The sequence below is a fragment of the Balaenoptera borealis genome, assembly GCF_965194805.1.
Source record: "Balaenoptera borealis genome assembly, chromosome: 13".
In the NCBI taxonomy this organism is placed as follows: Eukaryota; Metazoa; Chordata; class Mammalia; order Artiodactyla; family Balaenopteridae; genus Balaenoptera; species Balaenoptera borealis.
The window spans coordinates 68,802,121-68,814,203 of record NC_138870.1 but is presented as its reverse complement, the minus strand read 5'-3'; the positions used below and the strand labels follow the sequence as shown (position 1 = coordinate 68,814,203).

The following is a 12,083-nucleotide window of genomic DNA, read 5'->3' as shown; positions in this document are numbered from 1 at the left end:
CTCCATACGAGGCATCTGCACCTGTTGCAGTCCTAGATATGCAGGATGTTCTTGTCTAACACTTGTTGCTCTGAATGGAAGGAATACCCTACTTCCTAGTTCTCCACACTCCCTTTGGACTAATTCAGAAGAATCCTAAATGGTAATTATAAGTAATGATTATATAATTCTCCAGTTAAAAGAAAAAGGATTGCTAAATGCACTCCAAATCTCAACCATATAAACCTTATGGACATAGCCTCATCCACCAGAGAGCAGACAGCAGAGGCAAGAAGAAAGAACTATGATCTTGCAGCCTGTGGAACAAAAAACACATTCACAGAAAGATAGACAAGATGAAAAGGCAGAGGGCTATGTACCAGATTAAGGAACAAGATAAAACCCCAGAAAAACAACTAAATGAAGTGGAGATAGGAAACCTTCCAGAAAAAGAATTCAGAATAATGATAGTGAAGATGATCCAGGACCTCGGAAAAAGAATGGAGGCAAAGATCGAGAAGGTGCAAGAAATGTTTAACAAAGACCTAGAAGAATTAAAGAACAAACACCCAGAAGAATTAAAGAACAAACAAACAGAGACGAACAATACAATAAATGAAATGAAAAATACACTAGAATGAATCAATAGCAGAATAACTGAGGCAGAAGAATGGATAAGTGACCTGGAAAACAGAATGGTAGAATTCACTGCTACAGAACAGAACAAAGAAAAAGGAATGAAAAGAAATAAAGAGAGCCTAAGAGACCTCTGGAACAACATTAAACGCAATGGCATTGACATAATAGGCGTCCCAGAGGGAGAAGAGAGAGAGAAAGGACCTGAGAAAATATTTGAAGAGATTATAGTTAAAAACTTCCCTGACATGGGAAAGGAAGTAGCCACCCAAGTCCAGAAAGTGCAGAGAGTCCCAGGCAGGATAAACCCAAGGAGAAACACACCGAGACACATAGTAATCAAATTGACAAAAATTAAAGACAAAGAAAAATTATTGAAAGCAACAAGGGAAAAACGACAAATAACATACAAGGGAACTCCCATAAGGTTAACAGCTGATTTCTCAGCAGAAACTCTACAAGCAAGAAGGGACTGGCATGATATATTTAAAGTGATGAAAGGGAAGAAACTACAACCAAGATTACTCTACCCAGCAAGGATCTCATTCAGATTCAATGGAGAAATCAAAAGCTTTACAGACAAGCAAAAGCTAAGAGAATTCAGCACCACCAAACCAGCTCTACAGCAAATGCTAAGGAACTTCTCTAAGTGGGAAACACAAGAGAAGAAAAGGAACTACAAAAACAAACCCAAAACAATTAAGAAAATGGTCATAGGAACATACATATCAATAATTACCTTAAACGTGAATGTATTAATTGCTCCAACCAAAAGACACAGGCTTGCTGAATGGATACAAAAACAAGACCCATATATATGCTGTCTACAAGAGACCCACTTCAGACCTAGGGACACATACAGACTGAAAGTGAGGGGATGGAAAGAGATATTCCATGCAAATGGAAATCAAAAGAAAGCTGGAGTAGCAATACTCATATCAGATAAAATAGACTTTAAAATAAAGAGTGTTACAAGAGACAAGGGAGGACACTACATAATGATCAAGGGATCAGTCCAAGAAGAAGATATAACAGTTATAAATATATATGCACCCAACAGAGGAGCACCTCAATACATAAGGCAACTGCTGACAGCTGTAAAAGAGGAAATCGACAGTAACACAATAATAGTGGGGGACTTTAACACCTCACTTACAGCAATGGACAGATCATCCAAAGGGAACATTAATAAGGAAACACAAGCTTTAAATGACACAATAGACCAGATAGATTTAATTGATATTTATAGGACATTTCATCCAAAAACAGCAGATTACCCTTTCTTCTCAAGTGCACACAGAACATTCTCCAGGATAGATCACATCTTCGGTCACAAATCAAGCCTTAGTAAATTTAATAAAATTGAAATCATATCAAGCATCTTTTCTGACCACAACACTATGAGATTAGAAATCAATTACAGGGAAAACCCGTAAAAAACACAAACACATAGAGGCTAAACAATACGTTACTAAATAACAAAGAGATCACTGAAGAAATCAAAGAGGAAATCAAAATATACCAGAGACAAATTACAATGAAAACATGATGATCCAAAACCTATGGGGTGCAGCAAAAGCAGTTCTAAGAGGGAAGTTTATAGCTATACACGCCTACCTCAAGAAACAAGAAAAATCTCAAATAAACAATCTAATGTTACACCTAAAGGAACTAGAGAAAGAAGAACAAACAAAATCCAAAGTTAGTAGGAGGAAAGAAATCATAAAGATCAGAGCAGAAATAAATGAAATAGAAACAAAGAAAACAATAGCAAAGATCAATAAAACTAAAAGCTGGTTCTTTAAGAAGATAAACATAATTGATAAACCATTAGCCAGACTCATCAAGAAAAAGAGGGAGAGGACTCAAGTCAATAAAATTAGAAATGAAAAAGGAGAAGTTACAACAGACACCGCAGAAATACAAAGCATCCTAGGAGACTACTACAAGCAACTCTATGCCAATAAAATGGACAACCTGGAAGAAATGGACAAATTCTTAGAAAGGTATAACCTTCCAAGACTGAACCAGGAAGAAATAGAAAATATGAACAGACCAATCACAAGTGATGAAATTGAAACTGTGATTAAATATCTTCCAACAAACAAAAGTCCAGGACCAGATGGCTTCACAGGTGAATTCTATCAAACATTTAGAGAAGAGCTAACACCCATCCTTCTCAAACTCTTCCTAAAAATTGCAGAGGTAGGAACGCTCCCAAACTCATTCTATGAGGCCACCATCACCCTGATACCCAAACCAGACAAAGATACTACAAAAAAAGAAAATTACAGACCATTATCACTGATGAATATAGATGCAAAAATCCTCAACAAAATACTAGCAAACAGAATCCAACAATACATTAAAAGGATCATACACCATGATCAAGTGGGAGTTATCCCAGGGATGCAAGGATTCTTCAATATATGCAAATCAATCAATGTGATACACCATATTAACAAATTGAAGAATAAAAACCATATGATCATGTCAATAGATGCAGAAAAAGCTTTTGACAAAATTCAACACCAATTTATGATAAAAACTCTCCAGAAAGTGGGCATAGAGGGAACCTACCTCAACATAATAAAGGTCATATGTGACAAACCCACAGCAAACATCATTCTCAATGGTGAAAAACTGAAAGCATTTCCTCTAAGATCAGGAGCAAGACAAGGATATCCACTCTCACCACTATTATTCAACATAGTTTTGGAAGTCCTAGCCATGGCAATCAGAGAAGAAAAAGAAATAAAAGGGATACAAATTGGAAAAGAAGACGTAAAACTGTCCCTGTTTGCAGATGACATAATACTATACATAGAGAATCCTAAAGATGCCACCAGGAAACTAATAAAGCTAATCAATGAATTTGGTAAAGTTGCAGGATACAAAATTAATGCACAGAAATCTCTTGCATTCCTATACACTAATGATGAAAAATCTGAAAGAGAAATTAAGGAAACACTCCCATTTACCATTGCAAGAAGAAGAATAAAATACCTAGGAATAAACCTACCTAGGGAGACAAAAGACTTGTATGCAGAAAACTATAAGACACTGATGAAAGAAATTAAAGATGATACCAACAGATGGAGAGATATACCATGTTCTTGGATTGGAAGAATCAACATTGTGAAAATGACTATACTACCCAAAGCAATCTACAGATTCAATGTGATCCCTATCAAATTACCAATGGCATTTTTTACAGAACTAGAACAAGAAAGCTTAAAATTTGTATGGAGACACAAAAGACCCTGAATAGCCAAAGCAGTCTTGAGGGAAAAAAACGGAGCTGGAGGAATCACACTCCCTGACTTCAGACTCTACTACAAAGCTACAGTGATCAAGACAATAGGGTACTGGCACAAAAACAGAAATATAGATCAACAGAACAGAATAGAAAGCCCAGAGATAAACTCACGCACCTATGGTCAAATAATCTATGAGAAAGGAGGCAAGGACATACAATGGAGAAAAGACAGTCTCTTCAATAAGTGGTGCTGGGAAAACTGGACAGCTACATGTAAAAGAATGAAATTAGAACACTTCCTAACACCATACACAAAAATAATCTCAAAATGTATTAGAAACCTAAATGTAAGACCAGACACTATAAAACTCTTAGAGGAAAACATAGGAAGAACACTCTTTGACATAAATCACAGCAAGATCTTTTTTGATCCACCTCCTAGAGTGGGACCTAATGAAACTTCAAAGCTTTTGCACAGCAAAGGAAACCATAAACAAGACGAAAAGACAACCCTCAGAATGGGAGAAAATATTTGCAAACGAATCAACGGACAAAGGATTAATCTCCAAAATATATAAACAGCTCATGCAGCTCAATATTAGAGAAACAAACAACCCAATCCAAAAATGGGCAGAAGACCTAAATAGACATTTCTCCAAAGAAGACATACAGATGACTACGAAGCACATGAAAAGCTGCTCAACATCACTAATTATTAGATAAATGCAAATCAAAACTACAATGAGGGGTCTTCCCTGGTGGCGGAGTGGTTGAGAATCTGCCTGCCAATGCAGGGGACATGGGTTCGAGCCCTGGTCTGGAAGGATCCCACATGCCGCGGAGCAACTGGGCCCGTGAGCCACAACTACTGAGCCTGCACGTCTGGAGCCTGTGCTCCGCAACAAGAGAGGCCGCGATAGTGAGAGGCCCGCGCACCGCGATGAAGAGTGGCCCCCCACTTGCCGCAACTGGAGAAAGCCCTCACACAGAAACGAAAACCCAACACAGCCAAAAATAAATAAATTAATTAATTAATTAAAAAAAATAAACTACAATGAGGTATCACCTCACACCAGCTAGAATGGGCATCATCAGAAAATCTACAAACAACAAATGCTGGAGAGGGTATGGAGAAAAGGGAACCCTCTTGCACTGTTGGTGGGAATGTAAATTGATACAGCCACTATGGAGAACAGTATGGAGGTTCCTTAAAAAACTAAAAATAGAATTACCATATGACCCAGCAATCCCACTACTGGGCATATACCCAGAGAAAACCATAATTCAAAAAGACACAGGCACCCCCAATGTTCATTGCAGCACTATTTACAATAGCCAGGACATGGAAGCAACCTAAATGCCCATCAACAGACGGATGGATAAAGAAGGTGTGGTACATATATACAATAGAATATTACTTAGCCATAAAAAGGAACGAAATTGAGTCATTTGTTGAGACGTGGATGGATCTAGAGACTGTCATACAGAGTGAATTAAGTCAGAAAGAGAAAAACAAATATCGTATGTTAATGCATGTATGTGGAACCTAGAAAAATGGTACAGATGAATCGGTTTGCAGGGCAGAAATAGAGACACAGATGTAGAGAACAAGCATATGGACACCAAGGGGGGGAAAGTGGCTGGCAGGGGGGGTGGGGGGTTGGTGGTGGGATGAATTGGGAGATTGGGATTGACATGTATACACTAATATGTATGAAATGGATAACTAATAAGAGCCTGCTGTATAAAAAAATTAAAAAAAAAACAAAACCTGATGAACAGTTAGGTCAAAATGGTATAGTGGAGAAGCACTGGACACGCAGTCTGGAGAACTGTGTTCACAGCATAACTCACTCTCTATGGGTTGTGAGCTTCATGAACTTCAATTTATATCTTGGTAATTCAGTTTCCTCAGCCATAAAATGGGAATGAGACTCCCTCACTATTTATTTAGAGAGCAAGATGAAATAATGAATGTGAAGATAGTGTCTGAAATTTGCTAGAAAGTTAATAAATGTAAGACTAATCTTAATGGAGTCACTAAATAGTTTGCTCAGAATCAGTGCCATGATAGTAAATTAAAAATGCAAAGTCATCTGTCACCAATAACATCTTGACTAATTTCTGTCGTTGGTTATGAACACATGATTGTTTCAGTGCACTTACAGATTTATATTTTCTTTTTTCACTAAGCATAAAAGCATTTTGTTCTATTATAGAAAGTTTTGATGACAACTATATAGCAGAAAGCTAAAAACAAAATCCACTGATAATTTTACCACCTGGAAATATGTAATGTTAATATTCTGAAATATTTCCTTCTGATCTTTTTTCTTTCTGTAGATAGCAAGCTAAATCTCTAGAAAGATAAACCAGATACATGTTTTGTTTAAAAATGGTATGATGTTAAATGTACAGATTTGATTAATATTTTGCCTTGTAATATTCATGAGTATAGGATTAATTTTAAATATAGATGTTAATAATATACACTGCAGAATCTTTGTTACTTTCTTCTTTTCTCCATCAAAACTATGCCATTTATATGAAGAAAAATTTTTTTTTTAAAAGGTTGTTTCATTTGAATTTTTTTTTTTTTTTTTTTTTTATTTATTTATTTTTTGGCTGTATTGGGTCCTCGTTTCTGTGTGAGGGCTTTCTCCAGTTGCGGCAAGCGGGGGCCACTCTTCATCGCGGTGCGCGGGCCTCTCACTGTCGTGGCCTCTCTTGTTGCGGAGCACAGGCTCCAGACGCGCAGGCTCAGCAGTTGTGGCTCACGGGCCCAGTAGCTCCGCGGCATGTGGGATCTTCCCAGACCAGGGCTCGAACCCGTGTTCCCTGCATTGGCAGGCAGACTCTCAACCACTGCGCCACCAGGGAAGCCCAAGAAAATTTTTTTATGGAAGTGTTTATTGTTTTCTACTTGTTGCTTATTTCCATTCTCCACTTAAATAATATACTCAGAGAATATCAACATTTAAGCGGGCAGCAATCAGAGGAGAAAACATTTATCTGTAATGCCAGCCAAATGTAGCAATGAACTCTTTCATCTTGATTCTAAACTAAGTCTACTCTGAGGTCTTTGAAGTACCCACTTGGTTTGAAGCCACTCAGAGAAACTTAGCACAATAAGTGGTTTGAAGCAAACAAAAATATAAACCCTAAACCTTTCCCAGCTTTGCATAATCATCATATTCATTTACTTTTTGCTAAATTTGCCTTTGTGGAGATTAGGTTAACCAAACCTGTCTCCTCATTTTGTTGTTCTTTTTGATCTTCTGGCAGTGCTTTCCCAGCCTGGTGCCAAATTTTCCCAAATACTTACATGCATTTGACAAGCATCAATTTTATTACTGAGTATCACTGTAAAGAATTTAATGTTAATATGGATCTATTACTATTTACTATTTTTCAAAATTATTTAAAAATATTTGTTTGTAAGTTAGAGTAACGGAATAGTTGAATTAAGTGTCTTACCCTTCTTTTTAAGCAAACTTTATTGTGTCTAAATGCATAAATTAATAAGAGAATGTTAGATAATGTTATCAAGTCTTAGATACATTTATTATTTATTATTTTGTAAGATACAAGTGCATTCTCTTTCTTCCTCCTATTAAATAAGTAAACTTCTTAATCTCTAAATAGTATATTTAAGAATTTTTTTTTTTGATTGTTGGTGGTGGTGGTTGTTTTTTTCTTATGATGTAGTATGCTCAGTCTAAACATTGCTATCTGGAACGAGAGTATGAGATCTTTGGAGTTGTTCACAAAATTAGCCAAATTTAAATTGTTCTATATTATTAATATGTTATCTTACTAATGTTAAATTCAATATGATGTATCTGATACATTTTGAAATATATTTTATACACTCATCTGAGCAGCATATTATAATATGTATTTGTTAAGTAGCGTGTACTAGCATTTTTTTAAAGTTGGAACCAAGTTAATTTAATAACAGCAATGTACATATAAATAACAGCAATGTATAGTCATCTAGGCCATGTTTTCTATTCTCTACACTCAAAAGTTTATATTTTGATTTTTTTTTTCTTCCTGCTGGAATACATTTTTTTAATCTGGAATATGTCTTCAAAATTTTTTGTTCCTCTTTCAGGAATTTGCTGCACTGACAAAAGAATTAAATGCCTGCAGAGAACAACTTCTAGAAAAAGAAGAAGAAATTTCTGAACTTAAAGCTGAAAGAAACAATACAAGAGTAAGTATAAAACTGCCTCTGCTTGGAATTAATTCCATGTATAGCTCAGTGCCTTATCTCTAGTATACTCATAGAAATATAAGCCTTTAAAAACTTGAGCAAGACTTTAAGCAGACGCCAACTCATGGTCTGTTACTTAAATTAAAGGAGAATATACTGTACTACAAAACTCAAAACAGGAAGACAGGAAACCTAAATTACAGTCTCGGCTACTAAATCATTATGTTGCCTTAAAAAATGTTAGTATTTCTTCTGGTCTTTGCTTTATTCGACTTTAAAAAGAAGAGTTGTATTTCAATAGTGAGTTTCAAACTGTTGCATTGGAGTGGGTGGGCGATACTTCAGAAGCTGGTGGTGGGTAATGGGGGAGGGCAATGGGTTTGAGAGGGGAGCATGAGTTTTGACTTTGGGGTGCTATGAGGGCATGACCTGACATTCATCCTCACCTCACCCCAGAAAAATAACAATTTTTTAAAAGGTGTTAAAAACATAAAACCACTGGAACAGGACTCTCCTAATTAAAAGAGGCATACCTTTTCTATTTTAGAAGATCATTAAGGAGACTTCCAGTTCTGATATTGTGATTTTATGACCCTGATGGAATTTACAATATTCTGTTCTTGGAAACCCATGTATTTGTTTAATCTCATAACATGCCATGTAACATTAAAGTTTAAAATTCCATCAAAGATGCTATATTTTCTAGTTTGGAAGAAAAAGTCACTAAATTTCATAAAATATATAAATCGCCATGTTACCCATAAATAAGAGAAGTTTCTCTAGTAAAAGAATGTAGAGAAAAACCACTTTGGTGTGATTATAGTTCAATCTCAATGTGAAGTAGGTGAAAATATTTTAAGTGTTAGAGCTATGGCAGATTAATGCTGAGAAGGTAAGTTACAGTTAACTGTATATTCATTGCATGCTTGGTCTTAGAGAGTAATATAAAAATGACAGCTCCACAAACAGTCAGCTTGTGCCCCTGGAATGAGCTTGTGCCCATGGAATGAGAGATACCATTGCATGCATAATAGTTATATGATCAAACTCAGTTTCTTATTTTTCAGGGTCTTACTTTAGGGTAAAGAGAATTCACAGGGTATGTACGTAAGGAATCGGTTTTCATTGAGACTTCGATGAGCCAGTCACGTGGACTGCCTATTATAGGACATAACAAGAACAATTTAGATCATGTTACCAGGTGTCAGATTAATTTTTTCTGTCTCTTTCTCCCTCTATATATTTTTCCCGCCTTTGATTTTTAAATTATACTTTTTCCATACAAATTTAAAGTGTATTTCTGCCATGAGATTTATTCTGCCCTATTTCACTATTTTCTATTTTAACGCTTTAGGCAACATTCCCTAGTGTAACTCAATACAGCCCAATGTAAAAGCACAAACAGGAAGCTAAAAATGGAGGGAAATGCAAACCTCTCAGTAGACTTCCAACTAATCTTATTTAAAATGCACCAGAAACTCTTTTATTAGCCATGTATGTATTTCTCCTTTATTCAGCCCTTTAATCCTTTCTACAGCCCTATGAGGGAAATATTATAATTATACCCTTTTTACAGATGAGGCAACTGAGCTCAGAAAAGGGCAGATCACTTACCAGAAGTCACACAGTTAGTAAATAGCAGGGAAGGGATTTGAAAGCTAAGGCAAACTAACTCCAGAGCCTGTGCCCTTAGCCATGAGGCCATCAGCACAATTACTCAAGTTAGGTCCATGAAGAAACTCAAAGATTTACTACAGTTTAGGGGAAACATTGCCTAAGAGTAGACCACTGCAGTATGGAGTGTGTTATGCCTTCTTGATTGTGACTAATTCCAGAGACTGGGAGGTTTGGCAACAGCATCCTCACAATTTTCATCACATTACACCCCATGAAGCTTGGAACTACCTATCGTTATTGCATCTGCAAAGGAATTTTGGGGAACAAAGAAAGCAAAGCAAGCTGTACTTGAAATACCCATTCAGGAATCAAAGTGAGAGAATTACAAATATTAAGTTCCATTAGGGTAATAGAAACTGAAGCCATTGATTTTTAAACATGAATCATAACTACTCTGAAAACATGAATCAAGCTGGAAAACATTTTTCTACCTTTCCTAAAGCAATGATGTGGAGGATTTTTGTTGTTGATTATGTCAAGGAAAATAGATTTATGAAACCTTCCTTATGTAAAATATTGATTATATAACAGCTTCTTAAGTTACATAACCACCTCTCACCCTCCCCCACCACCCCAAAAATACCCAGGGCTGAAAATCAGACCACCTTCTTTCTTCCTCCATAATGCCCTGCTAAATTGAGAACATCCAAATAAAATCATCCTAATGTTATTCATGATTATACAAAAATTAAAACTTCATAAATTGTAGTGGGTATTTACAGAAACATTCAACCAAGCTTTATTGTTTAATGTTTCCATACTACCAAAAATGTAGAAAAAATGATGAAACAAATTTTGTTATTCCTAAAACTTCTCTGACCATACCTAGGCAAGTTATACTTACAGAAAACAGCATTCCTGCCATTATTTCAACATCCTCAAATTGACTGCTAAAACTTATGTTTTGGCAGAATTATCTGAATTAATGAAAAAGTAAAGGAAAACTAGAAATATTAATATAGTTATTATTTCTTAATATCAGAGTAGAAAAGTTTTCTTGTTGTTTTATTGTCGTTTTGTTGTTTCAACTGTTTTTGTGCCTGAAGATCTCAAAGGATGGTTTATATTATTAACAATGTTTCAGAATGCAACTATTGTATGACTTTGAAAGAGAAGTTAGGGTTTCAAGAGCTAGTCTTAATGTCAGTTATGAATAATTACACTGTAATTTCATCTCATAGGTTATAAACTAAAAAAAAGAAGTTATCTTTAGTTCAAATTAGAGATTGAATTTGAAACATTCCTTACTATGCCTTTTTGTTTTGAGCCAAAATAATTATGTTAAATAAATGTTCAAATACGATCAGACACCTGCCATTAATAAAGAAAAGCTTCCCATTCTTGACAAACCTGTTTATACAAGTTAACCAATTCCCTCCAAACTTATTTCCTCGATGAGTAGAACGTACAATCCACTTGAGAAGGGAAGACCCTAGTAGTTGAAAGCAGGTGAAGATATGTGTGTGCATGTATGGATTCATGTATACATATTTATGAAAGTGCTACAACAAGATATGACTGATACAAGAGTGAATAAGATAGGACATATACCCTCCCAACAGCTTTCAATGTGGGACTCAGACACGTACATTAGAAGACGCATAGGGTATCTAAACCATACTTGAGAGTAAAGGATGCTGAGTGGACTGATCATGAAAGCAATCAATTTGAAGATTTTCATTTTCAGATGTTAGTATTGTGTTATGTGACCATATTACAGAGGCCAAGTTAATTTACAGGGCAGAAAGCATTTCTACTTGAAAGCCATATGTGATTGAAAATAATTGCACACAAGGTTATGTTGAATTCAGATCTAATGGAAAGATGTATAGTTTTAGAAATTTAGCTTAAAAATCCCCAGTGAGGCAGTATGTGTATATGCATATACGATATGATATGTTTGTGTGTATACGTATGTAGGCTGTGGTCATTTAAAGTGAATTCCAACATAGATGAATGGCCACTCACATAGTCCCTGCAGTCCTTTGAGTGTACCAAAGAGAGTGCCTTCTGCAAGATTTATGAAACATTAGACTAAAGTTTGGCTCCCAGCGAAGGTGTACAAAGTAGTAGACTGTTAGTGGCGTCTTAGGTAAGTTCCTTTTTATTTGTATTTTCATTTGAAGTTTAAAGCTATAGAAACATGCTAGATTAGAACATTTTTGGCCACATTCTCCAAGATACATAATGTACATTCATTATTACTTCAGTTCAACAAGTACTAAGCATATATTATATAGAATATTTTCCTAGGCACCGAGGAGTATTCAGAATAAATTTTTAAGCCCTTAAGGAGTCTGTTTTATATGAATA

At 35.6% G+C, this 12,083-nt stretch overlaps 1 protein-coding gene across 13 annotated transcripts in view; it reads left to right on the top strand.

Moving 5' to 3' along the window:
* The window catches only part of PPFIA2 (PTPRF interacting protein alpha 2), a 468,430-nt gene that overhangs the window by 272,603 nt on the left and 183,744 nt on the right, over positions 1-12,083 (top strand). For all 13 annotated transcript variants that reach the window (XM_082350737.1, XM_082350734.1, XM_082350735.1 and 10 more), the window contains one exon: positions 7,992-8,093. In XM_082350737.1, the coding sequence (XP_082206863.1) occupies positions 7,992-8,093 (102 nt within the window). The remainder of the gene's footprint in view (positions 1-7,991; positions 8,094-12,083) is intronic.